We start from the raw sequence: 22,209 nt of genomic DNA on the forward strand, positions 1-22,209 counted from the left end.
CAATGTTAACAACTCTTAATAAGCACTCTATCACTTAGTGCTTTTGTTTCCTAAATAGGCCTTTGAGTTTATGGAACCTCTGATCGTCTGCTATAGATATATTCAAAATTATGTAAAAATAACACAACTGAATAATGAGCACTTGGAAGCACTTGTGCATTTTGTTCTGAAAATACTTAAAATTGTCTGCCTGTTTACTGAGAATGTGATTTTTTTTCATGTGTAGTAGACAAAGCAAAGTGTTACTAAAGTGGGGATGTGGAGAAAGTGATGGGAAGTCACTTATGAAGTCACTCATCCATGGGCAGGAGGGTACACGGTAGATGCCAGCAGAAGGAGAAACTCTTTTGGGGGAGTCTGGCTTTTACGAGCTGTCTCACATGCCAAGGAGTCAATCATTTTTAGTCTGTGATGTGCCTTTCGAATGGCCTCCATGCCTGCCCTTTCTCTGCCCTTCTTCTGGTTTCTCCCATTCACCCCAACATTACTTCACATCCACCCTTCTGTCCATGTCCCCTTCCCGGAGCGGAGTTTATCACTGCACTCAGGAACCATTTCATCAAAAGTGGAGGAGGAACAAGGTAACCCAATTATTTGAAGAGACAGTTGAAATGCTCCCTAGACATGTAATTCCTGCAACTTTGAAAAACGGATTTATGTGTCATATAGCAGTTTGTCTAGAAGTAGTAGGACTAATAGGATTGCAGGAGAGTGCCTCAAAATTACATACAGAGTTACTATTCTATAAAGATGGGAACTTATTGTTCTAGACTTTTGATGGTAAAAATGTGAAAATTTCAGACTAAAGCAGTGAAGAAAAGGTGGGGTGAGGAAGAGGATGGAAGTGTTTTGAGAAGCAGTGTCTAGAGGTAAAATTCTCTTACATTGTTTAGTGGCAGTGGTAGAGAGGGAAATAATTTGAGATCTCATCTCCCCTAGCCACTCTCTCCACATCCCCACTTTAGTAACACACACCTTTGCTTTGTCTACTACACACACACAAAAAAATCACATTCTCAGTAAACAGGTAGACATTTTATGTATTTTCAGAACAAAATGCACAAGTGCTTCCAAGTGCTCATTATTCAGTTGTGTTATTTTTACATAATTTTGAATATATCTAAAGCAGACAATTAGAGTTTCAAGAAACTCAAAGTCTTAAGAAACAAAAGCACTAAGTGCTAGAGTGCTTATTAAGAGTAGGCCTATATTCAGTGATAATTTTCATCTGAGAAACCCAGAATACTTCTACTGTTAAAGCACTTGACTTGGGTTTCCCAATGGATCAAATGTGCCCTCTGATAACTGTCCCCATCCCTTAAGACAAAATCATCTTCTGTGAGATGTTTCATAAAACTTTTGCCCTCAGTGGCTGAGAGGTTACCTTCTGGGGAGGCTGAGCACTAATGGCTTGTTTACAAGGCTGGCCTCACTAAGCCAAGGAATCTTGTCAAATTTTGGAACAGAAACCTAGAGGGAAATAGAGATCATTTTTACAGAATGTATCACACTTGAACATTGCTCTCATTATGATGGCCAAAGTCAGCTAACAGGAACCATATAGTAAACACTTTACAAAACATTTTTATATTTTATATTTAACTCTTTAGCCATCCCATAAAGTAGCCAAATGCAAATAGTGTTATCTCCATTTTACTGATGAAGAAATCAAACGTCAGATAATGTGATCTGACTTGAGTCACGGAGCTAGTAAATGGGTCATGTTTTCTAACTTTTGTTTCCAGTGTATCCTGTGTTTTACTACATCCCTTTGTTTCTTTATTACCTCCCTCTGTTTATACATCCTTTAATATTTCCATGAACTCACTTGAATTAGTAATCTTCTCTTCACCCTTCTTAGGAGGTAAAGAGGAAAAAACCAAGCTTTGAAGCTATAGACAACTGGATATTGATCTCTGTTCATCTACTTCCCAAGTGCCTGTCTTTGGACAAATACGACTTATCTAAGCCCTAGATTTGTCCTCTTTGAGAGGGGAGATGATATAATCAGTGTAAAGATCAATGCACAAAAAAGGGTTTCATGAGAGCAGCAATTTTTGTGTTTCATTCACGGCTGTATCATGAGCACCCCAAACAGGGCTTGCCACCTGCAGCCATTCAGCCAGTATCTGTGGAATGAAGGCATGGATGCAGGGAAGCCCCTAGCCGAGGGCCTGACTTAATAAAAGGAGCGCAACAAAAGGAGCCATTATCTCTCACCTGCTGGCACAGCCTCTTTACCTGTCCCTCTCCTGCTTTACCCAGCCCTTCAGATGGCACATCCCGTTTTGCTGTAGGGCATTGCTGGGGGTTTGCTTTCCTCGGTTTAGAGCGCTCGGGTTTAGGCCGATCTTCAGGAGAGGAGCCTGGAGGTCTCTGAGCAGCCAGGAGAGGGCAGCAGCCCGGCCGCGGGGGCTCGGGCTGGGGAAGGGCACCCTCGCGGAGGAGATTGCGGCGGACCCGGAAGTACTCGGCCGCAGTCGCAGCCCCGGCCCGCCGGAGGGGGAAAAAGGCTGGGTGCCGCCGCCCCCCAGCTGCGCATCCCCCAGGAATTCTCGGGCAGGTGGGTTCCGTGTAATCGTCAGTGTTTCCAGGGCTCCTTCTCCTCTGCTGTCCCCCGCAGGCCTAAGGCTGGGTGAGGGGCGGCGGCGGAAGTGGGAGACCCGGAGAGTGATGGCGCGCCCCTGGGGTCACCCTGTCCTATCCTGTCCCCTCCCAACCCCACTTTGCGGGCGGGCGCTGTCCTTTTGGGCGCCGCAGATTCTCCAGCCCGGCGGCAGCCTGGAGATTCCTGGGCTGGGATCCCTGCAGCAGAGAGGGGGGATAACGGTGTCTGGCTTGCCAAGCAACACTCGTGGTCTTCATGGAAGAAGTTAGGCCAGGCAATATGAAATTTTTGTCCTCTAATTTGCCGGATGGCTGTGGTGTTTCTGACTTCGTTTTCCCATTGTGAAAAAGGAATGATTAGCTACTTCGGTCCTCGCAAGAGTTTCGCCGTTTTGAGTAGAATGATAGCTCTTTAAAGTACTGTATGCTAAGCTCAGCTAATGGAAGAAAAGTCTAGTTTCTTTGAGTCTTTGATTTTGGCTAAATAAACTGTGGCACTCGTATCTTTCTGTATAGTGCAGCTTACTATTTATTGTCTTTGGATCGGTAACTTAAAAAACATAAACAACATGCCTTTGAGAACCAATAAAAAATGTGGATATTATCCCTATAAATTTACACAAATGCAGATATAAGCATGCAATGTGATATACCTGAGGGGTATGTGAACCAGTGAGTTCCGAACTGGTTTAGAGGGAACGACAATGTGAGACACAGGCCTCGGGGTAAGACTGGTTTGAATGCTGGCTCCGCTCTGTTATCTTAGGGCAAAGTTACTTAAGCATCTTGAATCTCAGCTTTTTTACTAAAGCAGGACTAATGCTATCTTGCAAGGTTGTGAGGATTAAGTGAAAGAAGATACATAAGGGCACTTAGCACATAGTAGGCACTCAATAATTGATAGCTAACAGATGTATGTTATTCAAGGAATTACAATTTTCAAATCTGAAATGCAGTTTTAATATCCCAAATTGATAAGGTGACAACCACATACATTTTGCTCAGACTTTTAGTAAACTGAATGATTTGGCTTTAACTCAGTACTACCCTTGACCTTTCACAACTTTCACAGGTTCACAGTCTCTCTTTTTCTAGGAACTTGGCTGTGTTGTCCTGCCTCAGAGACAAACTCATCTGTTGTAGGCCTAGCGTGGGTTGCTGCCTTTGAAAACCAGGAAAGTTCAGTAGAACATCAACCACAGCGTGGAATTTCCAGGGAGGTCTCATTTCAAAACTTCATAGAGAACAGGAACCACCTGGACTTCTGTGAGGGCAATGATTAAACTGGCCTGAGTTTGAATGAAAGGATAATGTGTGCCCAACCTGTAGCTAACACCAAGGAGGTCAAGTGGCAGAAGATCTTGTATGAGCGACAGCCCTTTCCAGATAACTATGTGGACCGGCGGTTCCTGGAAGAGCTTCGGAAAAACATCCATGCGCGGAAATACCAATATTGGGCTGTGGTATTTGAGTCCAGTGTGGTGGTCCAGCAGCTGTGCAGTGTTTGTGTTTTTGTAGTTATCTGGTGGTATATGGATGAGGGTCTTCTGGCCCCCCATTGGCTTTTTGGGACTGGCCTGGCTTCTTCACTGATTGGGTATGTTTTGTTTGATCTCATTGATGGAGGTGAAGGGCGAAGGATGAGTGGGCAGACACGGTGGGCTGACCTGAAGAGTGCCCTAGTCTTCATTACTTTCACTTATGGGTTTTCACCAGTGCTAAAGACCCTGACAGAGTCTGTCAGCACAGACACCATCTATGCCATGTCAGTCTTCATGCTGTTAGGTCATCTCATCTTTTTTGACTATGGTGCCAATGCTGCCATTGTATCCAGCACACTGTCCTTGAACATGGCCATCTTTGCTTCTGTATGCTTGGCATCACGCCTTCCCCGGTCCCTGCATGCCTTCATCATGGTGACATTTGCCATTCAGATTTTTGCCCTATGGCCCATGTTACAGAAGAAACTAAAGGCATGTACTCCCCGGAGCTATGTGGGGGTCACACTGCTTTTTGCGTTTTCAGCCTTGGGAGGCCTACTGTCCATTAGTGCTGTGGGAGCCATACTCTTTGCCCTTCTGCTGGTGTCTATCTCATGTCTCTGTCCATTCTACCTCATTCGCCTGCAGCTTTTTAAGGAAAACATTCATGGGCCTTGGGATGAAGCTGAAATCAAGGAAGACTTGTCCAGGTTCCTCAGCTAAATTATGACATCCATTACATATTAAGGCAAGCTGATAGATTAGCCTCTTAACTAGTATAAAACTTGAAGACTGAGTTCCATTCTGGAAGCAGCATGTCATTGTGGTAAGAGAACAGAGATCAAAACAAAAAAACGAACCAAAAGCTGAAAACAAGGAAAAGTTGGTAGAACATCAACCGCAGCATGGAATTTCCAGGGAGGTCTTATCTCAAAACTCCCTGGGTGGTAAGGGAGCTCATCCTTTCTATTATTTTGTGGATGAAAAAACTTTCTGGGTCTCTCTTGAATTACACACTGTAACATATGAAGTGATGTGGTTTCTATTAAAAAAATAACACATTCACCAAGTTGTCTCATGATTTTTCCATAAATAGTAGGCAGACAGAAGAGCATGAAGAGTGAAGAGAGAATGTGTGTGTATGTGTGTGTGTGTACGTAAAGTCACTTCTCTCTACCCTTTTCAGTGTGCTAATGCTCTTTGATTTATCGAGGGCTCAAATCCTAGAACACAGGATGCTATGTTCAGTTTTGTTGCCCAAGATCACAGAATTGGTTACTTAATCTTGACTCAGAGTTTCTACCTTGTTCTTAGGGAAGCATATACACAACTAATTACAAAGGAGAGTGTGATGTGTCATCATAAGCAGAATGCTAGGGGGAATTCAGAAGCTAGAGATAAATTTCAGCTGGAATAATTAGGAAATACTTATGAGAGGAGGTGACATTTGAGCTTAGTCTTGGAGGATAGGGGAGACAAGTAGGCAGATGATGGTTTTAGGGCAATGTGGTGAAGGCCTTTTGAGACCAGGTCAGTAAGGAAGCAAGTGGAACTGGCATACTTTGTGTGACTGGTGGCAACTGTGAACAACTATGGAGATGTCCAATGTAGACAACTGTTACTGTGCTCCAACTGATAGTTTCTATTCACAGTTTGCGCCTAGCTTTAGACCCTTAGAATTCCAGATGGGATTCTAAATGAAATCCCAGTAACTGTATATCTGATTTTTAATATGAAGTCTGACTTGTATATTCTGTCTCAAGTTTAAATTAATCAGGTAATGGGGAGCAATCCAGCTTGTCTAAGGAGGAAATAAATTATCAAATCTTAGGCAACAACTGTTCTGTGTCTCAGTTTTCATCTGTAAAGTGGGAAGTACTTCTAGAATTGTGGTAAATGGGATCTATGCAAAATGCTTTGAAGAATGCCTGACACAAAGCACTATGAATGAGCATTAGCACTATGTAATAGTACTAATGTATTAGGTGTTATTGACATGTAAGAAAACTTGAAAAGAGCAAAGATAAGGTGTCAGATGCAGCAGTTACCTCCCAGGATAAGTGTTTATACCTGTGGTAACTGATTTGGGGCAAGCTTCTGTATTGTCCTTTTATTAGTAGGAATTAATTTCAAATCAGAAATTTCATCAGGGAGTGGAATTCCTAAAAAGTAACATTTTTATTTCTCTGAACGTAATCCATGAGGGTTGGACTAGCATCTTCCAAACTCCTGTTAATGTTGTTATTTTGACCTCTCACAAGTTACAAATATTCTTAATGGCAGTGCCTAGGTCCATCAGAGGAATCACTATCTATGGCAGCTATAGCCTTACAAAATGTGTTTCTTAAATAATAAGACTTCAAAGTCAAAATTACTTCTTGATCCGTGGGCTTCAGAATGGTTGTTGTGTTAGCAGGCCTGAAAACAAATTTCAAATGGACAGTAATATCTTGAAAGGAATCTTTTTCTGAGCAGTAGGCCCAACACAGATCTTAAAATATTCAGTATACTGGCTGAGTGTGGTGGCTCACTCCAGTAATCCCAGCACTTTGGGAGGCCAAGGCAGGTGGATCACGAAGTCAGGAGATCAAGACCATCCTAGCTAACATAGTGAAACCCTGTCTCTACTAAAAATAGAAAAATTAGGCAGGCATGGTGGTGCACTCCTGTAGTCCCAGCTACTTTAGAGGCTGAGGCAGGAGAATCTCTTGAACTCGAGAGGCGGAGTTGCAGCGAGCCAAAATCGTGCCATTGCACTCCAGCCTGGGTAACAGCAAGACTCTGTCTCAAAAAAAAAAAAAAAAAATTCAGTATACCATGCAACAGATGTGCTGTGTGTGGCTATCCAGGCTTTGTTGTTTTACTTCTAAGAAGAGTAGATTTAACATAATTTTCAAGGGCCCTGGGATTTTCAGAATGGTAAATGAGCATTGACTTCAAATCACCAACTGCTTTAGCCCCTAATAAGAGAGTCAGCCTGTCCTTCGAAGCCAGACATTGATTTCTCTTTAGCTATGAAAGTCGTAGATGGCACGTTCCAGTAGCCAGCTCTTTTATCTACATTGAATATCTATTGTTGAGTGTAGCTACTTTTGTCAGTGTTCTTGGATAACTTGCAGCTTCTATATCAGCACTTGCTGCTTCACTTTGCACTTTTATGTTACAGAGATGGCTGCTTTCCTTAAACTTCATGAATCAACCTCTCTTAGTTTCAGACTTTTCTTCTGCAGCTTCCTCTGCTCTTTCAGCCTCTGTTAAATTGAGGAGAGTTAGGGCCTTGTTGTGAATTATGCTTTGGCCTAAGGGAATGTTGTGACTGGTTAGTCTTTTATACAGACCACTAGAACTTTATCTGTATTAATAATAAGGCTGTTTTCGTTTCTTATCACGGGAGTAGCACTTTTAATTTCCTTCAATAACTTTTGTTTTACATTCACAATTTGGCTAACTGTCACAAGAGCCCTGGCTTTCAGCCTGTCTTGGCTTTTGGCATGTCTTCCTCACTAAGCATAATCATTTCTACTTTTGATTTAAAATGAGAGATGTGCAACTCTTCCTTTCACTTGAACAGTTAGAAGCCATTGGAGCGTTATTAATTGGCCTAAATTTGTTACTGTTGTGTCTCAGGAATTAGGGAGGCCTGAGAAGAGGGAGAAAGGAAACAGCTGGCCAGTGGAGCAGTTGGAGCACACACACATTTATCCACTAAGTTTGCCCTCTTATGTGGGTGTGGTTTGTGGTACCCCTAAACAATTACAATAGTAACATCAAAGATCACTGCTCTGATCCCAGATCTGCATAACAGATAATTAAAAAGTTTGACATATTGTCAGAATTACCAAAATGTGACACACGAACACGAAGTGAGCATGTGCAATTGGAACAATGGCACTGACAGACTTGCTTACCACAAGGTTGCCACAAACTTTCAATTTAAAAAATGCAGTATCTGGCTGGAAACAATGGCTCACACCTGCAACCTCAGCAATTTAGGAGGCTGACGTGGGAAAACTGCTTGAGCCCAGGAGTTCAAGACCAGTCTGGGCAACAAAGTAAGACCGCCCTCCCCCCCCCAACCCCCCCACCCCCGTCGCTACAAAAAGTTTTAAAAATTAACTGGAGGTGGTAGTGTGTGCCTGTGGTCCCAACTGCATGAGAAGCTAAGGCAGGCAGATCTTGAGCCCAGGAGGTCGAGACTGCAGTGAGCTGTGTTTGCATCACTGCACTCCAGTATGGGCAACAGAGCCAGACCCTGTCTTTAAAAAAAAAAAAAAAAGTTTAAGAAAAATTGCAAATAAAAAATTTCATTAAATGTGTTGTTAAGGCAATGTCTTGGGAGGCAGATCATGAGGTCAAGAGATCAAGACCACCTGGCCAACATGGTGAAACCCTGTCTCTCCTAAAAATACAAAGCTTAGCTGGGTGTGGTGGTGCATGCCCGTAGTTCCAGCTACTTGGGAGACTGAGGCAGGATAATCGCTTGAACCCAGGAGGTGGAGGTTGCAGTGAGCCAAGATCACGCCACTGTCCTTCAGCCTGGCAACAGAACAAGATTTTGTCTCAAAAAAAAAAAAAAAAGAAAAAGAAAAAGAAAATGTCAGGCAATCCAGAGCCCTGTGTGCTGCCATTAGAAAGATGTTGAGGCTCACCTGTGGCATGCCTCTTTGGCTGCTGCTGGCACAGGGATTCTCACCAAGAAGACAATTGGTATAAAGTAGTATGACAGTTGTCTGGGAAGTTACTCATCGCTTAAATTCAGTGATCTTGTCAGTCTCTTATATTTAAACCACACTGAAAGGGTGTAAGTAGAATATTAATGATTTATATTTTTAGAGAATCCTGTGGTGTGTATGGGAAAAGGGGAAAGGTGAGGAGGAAAAGTTTATAGTAGCAATGGAATTAAATCCCAGCCTGCCAAATACTTGCCTGCATAAGAAACTGTCTCCCCTTCTCCCTTTGCACCCCTTCCTCCCAGCTCTGCTTCTTATCACTCTAAGTTACAGATAAGCCTGGAGGGTGGTGTGGCAAGTGAGATCAAGGAGAGAGGAATGGGGAGGCAGCTTTGTTCATGCTTCCAAAATCATGCCAAGGGTTAAAGTTGGTATGGAAGGGATCAAGGAGAGGTGGAGCTATGGGATGACAGATGCACTTTATTTTGCGACATGATGCAGCTGATTTATGAGTGACATGTAACTAGAAGGCATGTGCATCTGGCTGTAGCAACATCCATGGTGGTTCTCTGTGGATATTGTATTGGTGTCAGTAAACTTTTGAGAAATACTTTGGCCAGCTGGCTTACACTGTGGATTTAATAATTCATACTGAGCATATAGAGGATGCATATTGAGCCATCATGTACATCCTCTAAGCCAAAAGCTCAAGGATAAGAAAAAGAAAACAAGTCAGCAGAGGGCATCAGTTACACAATTACATAAAATTTCAAACCCATTGAATTTAGAGAAAAAGAGCTGGGACACAGTGCCATCTTGTGGAAATTATTGATTTCCCTTTTTATAATGAAATGCAATTAGAGTCTTGAAATTCCTACTGAATTGTGGTTTGGGAAATAACTACACCTGAATTATTGAGTCCGAGGTCTCCATAAATTCAGGAGGTAAATAGCATACTGGGGTTTGATAAATAATAGCACCTGTATTTTGGAGCACCCAACGCATGTGGGGTAATGTGCTATGCATGTTATATACAAATATATATATATATATATATATATATAATTGCATTTATTTCTTATGACAATCCTGTAAGAGGTTTTATTTCCATTTTACAGTGGAGGAGACTGAGACTCAGAGTGGGTTAAGTATTGCCTAAGGCTACGTTGCCAGCTTGGGCTAATACTTTGCTTTTCTTACACAAAGTCTGTGCTTGTGCCTGAATTGCACCCAGGACTAAACGATAATGGTAGGCAGTTGCTTTTAATGCTTTGTCAAATCCCTCATCATTCCCTTTATCTTATTCACTTCCCCTAATATCCAACAAAATATTTAGTGTCTATATAGGCCTCCCTCTACTCACTTTCTACCATTCAGATTTTATAATATGTGGCTTCAGGAATTTATTGTCAATAAATATTTTTTGAGCACTTACTGTATGACAAATACTGTTCTGTGTGCTTGGAATATGTCTATGAATAAAAAGGACAACAAAGTTTCTTGATCCAGTAGAGCTTACACTGTAGCAGGAGGAGACAGATACTAAACATAAATGGAAGGAAGTGCCATGGAAAAAAGAAAAAAGTGGCATAGTATTAAATAAAGAGGTCAGAATAGGTCTCATGGAAGAGATAACCTTTAACCAAAGACTTGAAGGAAGTGAGGGAATAGATCAGATTCCCTGGGGGGGAGCATCCCAGTCAGAGGGAAGAGCTGCTGCAAAAGCATTGAGCAGCAGAATACTTGGCATGTGTGGGGAATAGCAAGGAGTGGCTGAAGTGGAGTGAGCAACAGAAGATGAGGTAATGTGGGAAGCTACATTATGTATGACACTGTAAGCTATTAAAAGGATTTTGGGTTTTACTCTGAGATGGGAGCCATTGGAGGATCATGGAGAAAAAGAGGACACATATTTTGAAAGGCTCATTCTGGTTGCCATGGGGCAAGAGTAGACACAGGAGGAAGCATTAGGAGGTTCTTGCGGTAATCCAAGCAAGGGATGATGGTGGCTCAAAACAGAGGATGGCAGAGGAAGTGATGGAAAATAGTCATATTCTAGATATAATCTGAAAGTAAAGCCACTGGGGCTACCTGATATATTAGATGTAGGGTGTGAAAGAAAGATAAGGGTTGAAAATTAAGACTTTTTTTCCCCCTAACAAACTGAAATATGGATATGCCATTAATTGAGATGGGGGCAAAGGGATGGCAACTGGAGATTTTTGGGAGGAAGATTTGAGTTTAGATTGGGGCATGTAGGGTAGGAAATGTCTTGAAGACATTCAGCCTGAAATGTTGAGTAGGGAATAGGAAAATGAGCTTGAAGTTTGAGAGAGATGCGTGAAATTGAGATATAAATTTGAGATTTGTTGATAATATACATGATATCTAATGCTGTGAGACTGAATGAGATCACCAAGGAAATGGGAGAAGAGAGAAGAGGACTAAGAACTCTAAAGTAAAACGTTGAGGAAAGAAGAAGCAAATATATTTTGACAGCAAAACCACTGCAGCAAGTGGAAAATCAAGAGAGTTCTGTGTCCTGGAATCCAAGTGCTGAAGGTGTCTCCAGAGGAGTGGGTGATCAAATGTGATCAGATAAAAACATGATAAAGCAAGTAAGACAACTGAAAATTGACCTTTACATTTAAAAGAGCAGGTTTTTGTTGGAGTGCTGGGAATAAAAACCTGTTTGGTGTGGGTTTAAGAGAGAATAGAAGAAAAATTTAGCAGCAAGTACAGATAGCTTTATAGTTTCGCTTTGAAGGGGAGCCAGGAAATAGGACAGAAACTGAAAGGGAAAGTGAAGACCAAAAAAAGATAGCATGTTTGTACCCTGGTTGGAATGAAATGGTAGAGAGTTGATAGTTGATGGTGTGAGAGAGGAAACAATTGCTGGGGAGATATTCTGGAGTATGTAAGTGCACAAATGCAAAGCCTAGTTTTTGACAAGGACAGGGATGGTTGATCTATGGGAACAAGTGGGAAGAGTAGAGGAATACTGGTGTTAGTAAATGGGTAGGTGCACTGAGGAGATTCTTTGGGAGTTCTTTTCTGATTGCTTCAATTTTCTCAGGGAAGTTGGAGGCAAGGAATCAGCCGAGAGTGAGGATGGGGGAGTGAGAGAAAAGGTGTGAAACAACTTAGGACACTGGGAGAGTGAATGACTAGGGACGCTTAGTATAACTGCTTGGCAATATTAAGGGTTCATTTGAGTACGGTGGTGATTAAAGTGAAACCAGTTATCCTAGCTTTGTGTCTTTGCTTGTGTGTGTGCTTTCCAGACCATGTACAGTTACATGGGTGCAAACCAGAGTAGGTAGTTAGATTTACCCAGAGTGGTGGTTTTAGCAAATTGAGAGAAGGGCAAGGAGATAGGTTTATATGCATGGGCATGATGATGATGGGCCATGGAATTTAAGTTGGGCAAGGAGAGTGAGCCTTAAGAAGGGTGAAGGACAGAGGGATGAGGGACAGCAAAAAGGTCAATGGATTGGAGATCCAAGAGATTAAAACAATAGAAGTAGGCTAGAAAGATAGGATATAGAGATGAGAGAGTGGGGAAAGACAATGTTTTAGTTTTGGAAATTAGTAGCTGAGATAGAGTGGAGAGCAAGATCATTGCAAGATCTCACTACTTAGCACTCAAGTAGAAGAAATAAAAAGATCATTGAAAGAGCAAAGTCAAGAAAAGGATAGGCAGAGAGGGGGTGGATTACCAACAAGCAAACGAAAATATTCAAGAATTAAAACAGGAGTATCACTGCAGGGAGTGACAGTGAAACCTGAGCTAAAATCATTAAGAAATAAGGGAGAATGAATTGGGCATTGGTAGTTAAAAGCAATATGTAGGGTCGTGTGTGCTATAATCTGATGCCATGAGGGTCAAAAGTTTTTAGGGAGGAGGAAGGAAGAATGGTCTGACAACAGAAAATGAGGATAACTGTCCCACTTCAGGCTTAGCAGTTTGAGGGCTGTGGGAGACAAGCTGCCCCCTTTGAAAACGATGCATGGCAGGTAGTGCTTTAGAGAAACTCTAGTTTGTTAGAGTAAGATTCTGAAGTGCATATCCAGAGAATAGGTTGAAGAGACAGGGAATTTTGTTGATCATGGGCAGTGAATTATAGAGGAGACAGTGGAAGGGTTACAGAAGTTTGGGAGAAATGGGAGGACAGAATAGGAACATACAGAACTGCATGGAAGTTAGTGTGGAGGATGACCCAGAAGTCCAGGGGTTCTTGGATGATTGACACAGGCTGGGATAAAGGGTTAATTATATAAGTCCCAGTAAGTGTAAGGCAGATAGTGGTAGTGAGCATGTGAGTGGGTGGGTAGGGAGGGGTGAATTTTGGGGTCTTCCTCTTTACCTTGAAGGAAATATGTTCTCATAGTGTAGGCCTTGTCACATCCTCATAAGCATATTATTGCTCTCTGATGGGATTAATGTGCTCAATCTCTGGGCGCTGTGTATTTTGACAAGGACCTTTTGGGGATAATGTCACAACCTTCCTCAGAACAGTGCAAACTTCCAATAGCAAGCAGTGTCATTGTAGTGTTCTAAAAATTTGATCAGAGCTTAGGTGAGAGCCAGGGTTTGACCAACATTCTGTGGAAGGTCGGGCCTGATAAGGCATACTCCATTGGCCACCAAGAGGGCTCAGGAGAACTCAGCTGCAGGGGAGAGGCAGAACAGAAACAGCTAAAGGCTGGTTGGGGCATGCTAGCTTAGACCATGCCTGTACTTTCTGCTTTTTTTCCCTTTTGTAACTCACAGATGCTATCAATGTTGGTTTGCTAACCTTGACAAACAATAACAATCATCAACAAAATTAAAACACCATTTTCCTCCAGGTATGTTACTGTGATTAATGAGATAATTCCCCAGAGGTGGGGGTAGTCAGGAAGCAGCCACTTCCCACAAGTCTGGCAACACTATTTGGTTCTTTCTCCTCATGCCCATCAGGTAATGCAGAGGTAAAAGTACCCAAGGAAAGGGCTTAGAAAGACAAATGTCCTTTTCTGCCACCAACTGGAACCAATTGGCATTGAGAATCAAGTGACATTCAGTATGAGCCTAAGATCTTCTGCCCTAAACAAAGTAGCTCTGTAATTCTTTGACCATAATGCTATTAGAATGATGGCACACATTGATTTTGCCAGTGCTGAGGTCCCTCAGGCTCCTGTGAAACCTGGTTCAAGAGGAGCTGCTTCTGATTTACAAGCTCTGTTGGCTCACTGCTCGGTACTCCAGAATGGCCCTATGGCCTTGTGCCAGGCCCAAGTGATCTCTGGACTCTGGTCACTGAGAACACTGTGGGCCTCCTACTCTTTTTAAGTTGCAAAATAAATAGATCCTTAAGGCATTGAGCAGATTTTATGGATGTAGCTCAGAGTATTTTTGTCTTTAAAAGAAAAATGTAGGCAGAAGGAACCATCTCTTTGTCTCTAACTTGCTGTCCATTGCTTTCTGAGTGTACCCTCAGAGATAACAGTAAAGAGGTCAGGCACGGAGGCTCACACCTGTAAACCCAGCACTTTGGGAGGCTGAGGTGGGCCAATCACTTGAGGTCAGGAATTTAACACCAGCCTGGCCAACATGGTGAAACCCCATCTCTATTAAAAATACAAAAATTAAATGGGTGTGATAGCAAGTGCCTGTAGTTCCAGTTGCTCTGGAGGCTGAAGCATGAGAATCGCCTGAACCCAGGAGGCAGAGGTTGCAGTGAGCATGGATCATGCCACTGCACTCCAGCCTGGGTGACAGAGTGAGACTCCATCTCAACAAAACAAAACAAAAAAAAAATGAGAAGGGAATATAACCCCTAAATGCCTGAAAGGCTAATTTTTTGATAATGTTATGTGGAACATCAAAATACTTCGTTGGTAGCTGTTTTGAAAGGCAGAACCCACATTAGTGACTTCTTGGCTACTGCCTTGCGAATCTTTAGGTCTCCTTGGTCTTCCGGGGCTTGCTGAGGCTTTCTTTACAAGCTACTCATGGCTCATGTTCATGAGGTTCATTGAAGATATGAACTAGGGCTGAAAATTAGGATGTGATATAATGTACTGTAAAATTTGGTTTGATTAAAAACTGAGTGTGGGAGTAGGAGTTTATAGTGTTGACATAACCAGTAGCCGGCCACCTAGTCTGATCTTAATATGTTGACAGTATTTAGATTCAATAGTAACTTGTAGCATCAAAAAAAATACCAAAAACCAACATTTACAGATAGTCTCTGACACACAATGGTTCAACTTGGAATTATTCTTTTTTTTTTTTTTTTTTTTGAGACGGAGTTTCATTCTCGTTACCCAGGCTGGAGTGCAATGGCGCGATCTCGGCTCACCGCAACCTCCGCCTCCTGGGTTCAGGCAATTCTCCTGCCTCAGCCTCCTGAGTAGCTGGGATTACAGGCACGTGCCACCATGCCCAGCTAATGTTTTGTATTTTTAGTAGAGATGGGGTTTCACCATGTTGACCAGGTTGGTCTCGATCTCTCGACCTTGTGATCCACCCGCCTCGGCCTCCCAAAGTGCTGGGATTACAGGCTTGCGCCACCGCGCCCGGCCTATTCTTTTGTCCCCTCTCTGTATTTTCAAACAGCCTGGCTTCTGCTCACTAATTCTTTCTTCTGCTTGATCAGTTCTACTAAGAGCCTCCGATGGATGCATCCTTCAATATGTCAATGGCATTTTTTCAACTCCAGAATTTCTGCTTGATTCTTTTATTTCAATTTCTTTGTTACATTTATTTGATAGTATTCTGAATTCTCCCTCTTTGTGTTATCTTGAATTTTTTTGAATTTCTTCGAAACAGCTATTTTGAATTCCTTGGCTGAAAGGTCACAGTCTCTGTCTCTTCAGTATTGGTCACTGATGCCTTATTTAGTTTGGTGAGGTCATGTTTTCCTGGATGGTCTTATGTGTGTGGATGCTTATCATCAGTGTCTGGTCTGGGCTTGTTTGTACCTGTCCTTCTTGGGAATGTTTTCCAGGTATTTGAAGGCACTTGGGTGTTATGATCTAAGTTTTTGGCCACTCTACAGTGGCCATATCTGCATTAAGGGATACCCCAAGCCCAGTAACACTGTGGCTCTTGCAGACTCATAGAGGTACCACCTGGGTTGTCCTAGATGATATCCAGAAGAATTCTCTAGATTACCAGGCAGATACTCTTGTTCTCTTCCTTTACTTTTTTCCAAACAAACAGAGTCTCCCTTTCCGTGCTGAGCTGCCTGGAGCTGGGGGAGGGGCGACACCAATGTCCCTGTGGCCACCATCACTGGGACTGCCCTGGGTCAGACCTGAAGCCAGCACAACACTGGGTCTTGCCCAAGGCCCACTGTAACTATTAACTGGCTACCATCTATGTTTGCTCAAGGTCCTAGGGCTCTACAATCAGCAGGTAGCAAAATCAGCCAGGTTGTGTCCTTTTCTTCAGGAGCTCAAGTTCCCCTGGGCCATGGGTAAGTCCATAGATGCTGTCTGGGAGTCTGCGCCTGGAGTTGGAAACTTTAGAAATCTACCTGGTGTTGTATTCTACTATGGCTGACCTGGTGCCAAAACTCCTGAAGTCCTTCCCATCCTTCCCTCCCCTTCCCCAGGCAGAGGAGTTTCTTCTCAAGTCCAACAGCAACACGGGCCCACGAGGAGTACTACTGGGATACTGCCAATGTTCACTTAAGGCCTGAGGGCTCTTCTGCCAGCATGTGGTGGCTGCTGCCAGGCCTGTGACTTACCCTTCAGGGCAGTGGGTGCCCCTCTCCCAGAATAGGTCCAGAGATGCCATCCAAGAGCCAAGGACTAGAATCAGGGACCCAAAGAGCTGGCTTAGTGCTCTGTCTCACTATGGCTGACCTGGCACCTAAGCTCAAGACAGAGTCCCCTTTATTCATCCCTTTGCCTTTTGGGTCACATCTGAAGCCAGGGCATCTCAGAGTCTCACCTGAGGCCATGGTATGTACTATTTGGCTACTGCTACTGATTATTCAGGGTCCAAAGGCTCTTCATTTAGCATGTGATGAAATCTGCCGTGACTGGGTCCTTCCCTTCAAGGCAGTGGGCTCCCTTCTGGCCCAGGGTTTGTCTAGAAATGCCATCGAAGAGCTAGGGCCTGCAATGGGGGCCTCAGGATTCTGCCCAGTGCCCTATCCTACTCTGGCTGAACTGGTATCCAAGTTGCAAGACAAAGTCCTTTTCACTCTTCCCTCTTCTCTCCTCAAGCAAAGGAAGGAGTCTGTTTTGGAGCCATAAGCTGTGTTGCCTAGGGTTGGGGTAGGGGTGATATAAGCACTTAGCCATCCTGGCTGGTGTCTTACTAGATCGCATGCTCCCCAGTTCACTGGCTGAGCTCAGCAAAGCACTAGGACTTGCCTGGGAGTTGCAGTTGTTGTGGCCCAGACAGGCTTTCAAGTTCGTTTAGGACCTCAGAGCACTTTAGCCCATGGTGGTAGAAGCCGAAACTCAGTTTCTGAAAGGTGGGATGGGCAATTCTCCTCTGGCTAGGGGTGGTCTAAATGCGCCCTCCAGTGGCAACTGCTGAGTTCTGCCCAGTGTCGGCAGCACTGAATTCTAGGCTCCCACAATCGCTGTGCTCTTCCTCCAAGTGCACAGATTCTCTCTCCACACTGTGTGGCTGCTGCCAGCGGATGGGGGAGAGGTGGTGTCAGCAATTCAAGATTGTCTTTCTTACCCTCTTTGGTGCTTCTTTCAGCAATATGAAGTTAAAACTAGGTACTGTGATCACTCACCTGAGTTTTGGTTCTTATGAAGGTGTTTTTTTTTGTGGTAGATAGTTGTTAAATTTGGTGTTCATGCATGGAGAACAATCAGTGGAGACTTCTGTTTGGACATCCTGCTCTGCATACTCCCCAACTTAGGACTTTTTTACTTTACCATGGGTTCCTCAGGGTATTGCATGCATTTTTGACTTACAATATTTTCAACTTGTGATGGTTTTTTGAGCTGTAAGCCCATCATAAGTCATTGAGCACCTGTACTGTGGTAATGGAGGCAGCTAGTATGTCCCTTTAAATAGGAAACATATAGTGGTACGGTGTCATAAGCTCGATGTGATTTATTCAGATTTAAGCCCTAGTAATTATAAAAGTCTATACAATTTTTTTCTTTCTCAGCAACCTTAACTTCCTGTGACTGAGGTTCATTGATTTAAATGCATTCACAGTTGAGAAGGTTTACTTCAGAATCTCAGGGAACTGCACTAAAGAATCTGGTATCAATTTTCTGAGGATTTAAAAAGAATCATACTTAATGCTGAGTTATAAAAGATATTGGCAAGTACAGCTTTTTTTTTTTTTCAAACTGCGGTATAAAGAGCATTGAAGTTTATCATGTCCCAAACCCATTAAAAGTATCTTCACCTGTAACTGAACATCAGATGTTATTTCCTTACCTCCTTTTGGCTTTCAACTTCTAGGATGTCTGTTGAAACACCCCTCAATATTTACATGGCCTCCAAGGCTTACAAACATTTACCAGGGAAGCCACATAAGGAAAGGACTGGAAGTTTTATTTATTTTTCTCCTACCTTTAGTTCTCTTCTTTCCATCTTTCATGCCTTTAGATATTCTGAGTTTTTCTAGCTGGAGACTGGGGAGACCTAGCTCCCTCACTGTGGCCGGTGGAAGACTGCTGTGGAGTACCTGAATCCAAAGCGTTTTTGTTAGGACATAAAGTAAACAGGCCACTTTACAATTTCAATACCAGTATGCCTTTTTCTCTACCAATACCTATGTGATTTAGACCTTGAATCATATAATTCCATTCAGAATGAAAAGTTTGGTTTCTGATTGGCTGAAATGAGTTCTAGTATTCCTTTCTTTGTCAGAAGTCAAAATCACCATGTTCTGGAACATTAGTGTGTGTTGGGTAAAGTTGATAATAGGATGCTAAAACTCAAATAGCTGCTTCAGTACTGAAGTCGGAACAATTCTCCCTGGAAAGACAACCAAACTTTTCTCTTATTATAGCACTACATTGTAATTCCTTATTTAGCTATTTTGTAAGCTACTTTTATTCTTTTACTTCTCTGGTGCTCCCAGGGTCTAGGACATTGTAATGAATTCAAGAAATGTTTGATGCATAAAGGAATGAAAATATATAAGGAATATTATGTTTATTAGAGGCATAATAGTTTGGCTCTTCCTGGCTATCCTGAGTTATGATTAAGTTTGAAGAAGGGGGGGAGTAATTTTTCAACTCTATTAAACATGAGGCGTGGAGGTAGAGGTAGGAAGAGTTGGGGAAAGGTACATTATGAAACATAGAAACACTATTTACTAAATACATGTTAACAAACCTTAGCATATTTTCTAGGCTGCCCGGCCATCCCTTTCCCCTACCCTCTTTTTTCTTGCCTGTAGAGTTCAAGGAAGGGATAGGGGAATACTTTGATTCTTTGTTAAAGAAAAAGTACTTCTTTGTTAAGGAAAAGTAAGGTTATCATTTCATTCTGTTATGACTGGAGTTTTTCCTTCTCATCATTCATCAGGTCAATGTCAGTTTTAGACATCTAAACTGTGTAACACTGCATATAAAAATAAGTCCATGTTTAAGACAAAATGAATTGAAGAAAACCTTCTCTTTGACAACTTCTGTTTTTATGTGGAGAGAGGTATCATCTAGGTACATTTTGTCTATTGAAATGAACACTATCCAATAAGAATATTGATTTAAAGATCAAATGCCTGGAAGAGGGGAAAGGAAGGACAAAAGACTTCATGCTGTGTGCTATTTTGCATCAACTCAATCCCCTCCTGCTATAGAAGAGCTTCAGTTGATGTTTTGGTTTGCAGCCTTTGAACTTTCTTAGTTGCCAGTGATTGTAAGTAGTAGTCACTGGACTCGGGATACAACTAAAAAATGTAACATGCCATATGAATATTTAAACCAAGAAACTGATTTTTCATTTTTGAGTGGAGAACCCAATCCTTAAAAAAAATTGTGGTCCAAAGAAAGAGCATTACTAATGAGGACTCTCCCTTTTACAATTGCGGGTTCCTGCCCACATCTTCCACATACCTCTTTTGCCAGGGCTTACCTAGGTCAGATGTGAAGTAAATAGAACTGATGAATGATTCTTTGATTCTCTTGTCTTGTAATTTTCTATCTTAATATGCTGAAAGGGAGAACATTCAGAGTGATCTCATTTGAGAAGGATTACTTTTAAGTTCCAATTTAGGCCACATAAATTGAAAAAATAAAATTTGAATTAAATCTCAAACCTTTGGGAAGGCTTCAGATCACATATTTGGTGAAATTTACTATATTACCTTAATAATAAACATTTTATTTAGATACATCTTTGGGATGCTTGTTAAAAAATTATAGATTAAATTTTTAGTGTTAGAATTACCATTTGAGGATAGAGGAATAAAGAAAGTTCCTTTTTCCTTCAGATTTATATGGATTCCATTTTTCTCGTGCTTTACTAACATCATGAAGAGTTTTTCTTCTCAAAGTGGCAAGATTTCCTTGTCTTACTTTTTTTCTGAATGATATGGTTTTTCTTCCTTGAATTTGCCATATAGAATTTATGAGGTTTATGTGTTTTAGCCCTACAGTTTTTTCCATGATCTTACATTTTATCTCCTACAAGAGTGTTTGAAAAAACAATAAGAATTTGTTATAGAAAAACAAAAATATTTTCTAAAAATATTTTGGTGCAATAAGAAGTAAAAATGGCATTCCTGGAGATGGATTGCAATTATTTAGTCTCTGTGTCTTTTCTAGACATCCATAAATTTTTTTTCTTTTTATTCTTCTATTGGACAGAAATTTCACTTGAAGATAGATTATTAGTCTCTACCAAAGACCATCTTAAATCACAATTGCTTTAAGAACATTTGGATTAAGCTCCTTAAAAAAACACATAATATATCCACCTTACCTTGTTTTAGTTGAAACACATTCTTTTTAAAATTTAGATCTTCTTTAAAAAAAAGAAACAGAACACACTTCATTTTTATATAGAATAAACTTTGTTTTTATTATAGACATGGATGAAAAATAAAAGTTTTTATGTACATATGACATATAGTGCAAATGAAAAGCTTTTAAATACCATGGATAGGCATGTTGTTGAAAACAAAAGGAGATGAAGGATGGGGGTTAGGATGGTCGTCCTGGAACTGCAGGAGGGGGTCGCCTAGTAAAAACAAAACAAAACAAAGTAACAAAAAGAAAAACGTGGATGCAGAGGAAGAAAACAATATTTAAATTCGAAAATAAACCTTAAAAATAGCATGAAAAAATAGCTCACAAAAGTCAAATTCAAATCACACACAAAAACATGCAGACACGCAAGGGAAATGAAAGGACATCACATGGCTAAGTTAAGTTCCCAGGACTTTTCTTGACTATTAGCAATGTGCTAGCTATGACCCATTTTGAGCTCACTGAAAAAGCTTCTTATTTTGCACCGTGGAATGATAAGTCCATGTAGTTTTAGGAGAACTGGAACTAGTCCCAGAGCCAAATACCTTTATAACTTGCATATTTGATTCCCAATCCTGATTTTGTGACACTCAATTATTTTCAAAGATTTCAATGAATGTTGTGAAATCTCCATAGGGGGAGAGGGAGTTGATGTAGATAATGGCAGGCGAAATTTTTTTTTTAAGTGAGGTAAATTAGAAGGTCTCAAGAGATCAAATGAGCAACATAATCACAATGCAGAGAATGCCAGAGGTTGATTTCAGAAAAAAAGGATTTGTAAATCAGAATTTGCTCCAGGTGAGTAGTCCTGATGTGTAATAACCTGGATTCAGGCCTAGAGAAACTAGGAGGTTAGGTCTGGTCCATGGGGACCCCAGGATTTTCTAGGATTTTCCTCTAAGAGCTAGGTATAACTGCAATTCTGATTTATTCTGAAGTGGGCCCAGGGCAAATGAAATCTGGTCGGCTGGATCTTTCTCCATTTCCCTGGGCTGCCTTGCATTTCATCAAACCCATGGATAGTGAAATGAGGTCTAAGTTGTGCTTCATTTGACATCACCGTTTCTGGCATTCAGCAAGGAGATGATTTGCACCTAGAGAAAATACAGTAAACTCTACACTGCAATGAACAGCTTTGTAAGTAGGAAAACAGCAGGCCAAATAAAGCTTTCCCTCTGGTTTCTGGCAGAAGTCTATATTTTAATTTCCCCTTTCTGACCAAATCGTTAACGAACTCCACATTATAGCAAGCTGTAGAATGGTGAGGTTATCTCAAGACCCTACTCTCTTTGACTTCTTATCCATTTGTTCAACAACATAGTCACTTCCATCCTATTCTTGTAACACTTCAGTGAGTGGAGCAATGAAGTCTTTTATAGAAGACTTAAAAACAGAGTAACTTCTTTTTCATTTTCTATGAGATGTTAATGGAGCCAAATGGACTGCTCTATTTCTGGGCAGTGGTAAAAAAATGATCTTACCTTCCCCAAAGTCCA

At 41.6% G+C, this 22,209-nt stretch overlaps 2 protein-coding genes across 7 annotated transcripts in view; one reads left to right on the forward strand and one right to left on the reverse strand.

Annotated features, from left to right (window-relative positions):
• Positions 1 to 1,632, reverse strand: part of C19H1orf105 (chromosome 19 C1orf105 homolog) — a 79,802-nt gene extending 78,170 nt beyond the window's left edge. The window contains exon 1 of the mRNA XM_039459956.2: positions 1,385 to 1,632. The gene's annotated coding sequence lies outside the window, so the exon portion shown is untranslated. The remainder of the gene's footprint in view (positions 1 to 1,384) is intronic.
• PIGC (phosphatidylinositol glycan anchor biosynthesis class C) overlaps positions 1 to 22,209 on the forward strand; it is a 48,732-nt gene that overhangs the window by 4,244 nt on the left and 22,279 nt on the right. For 3 of the 6 annotated variants that reach the window (XR_012515150.1, XR_012515151.1, XR_012515153.1), the window contains exon 1: positions 2,207 to 2,563. Coding sequence is in view for 3 of the 6 variants with exons in the window: in XM_010336130.3 (XP_010334432.1) it covers positions 3,918 to 4,811 (894 nt within the window). In the remaining 3 variants the exon portion in view is untranslated. Of the gene's footprint in view, positions 1 to 2,206; positions 2,564 to 3,679; positions 5,154 to 22,209 lie in introns of those variants that run through there. The other 3 variants (XM_010336129.2, XM_010336128.3, XM_010336130.3) reach the window with 3 other exon arrangements.

The sequence above is a fragment of the Saimiri boliviensis genome, chromosome 19 (assembly GCF_048565385.1).
Source record: "Saimiri boliviensis isolate mSaiBol1 chromosome 19, mSaiBol1.pri, whole genome shotgun sequence".
In the NCBI taxonomy this organism is placed as follows: Eukaryota; Metazoa; Chordata; class Mammalia; order Primates; family Cebidae; genus Saimiri; species Saimiri boliviensis.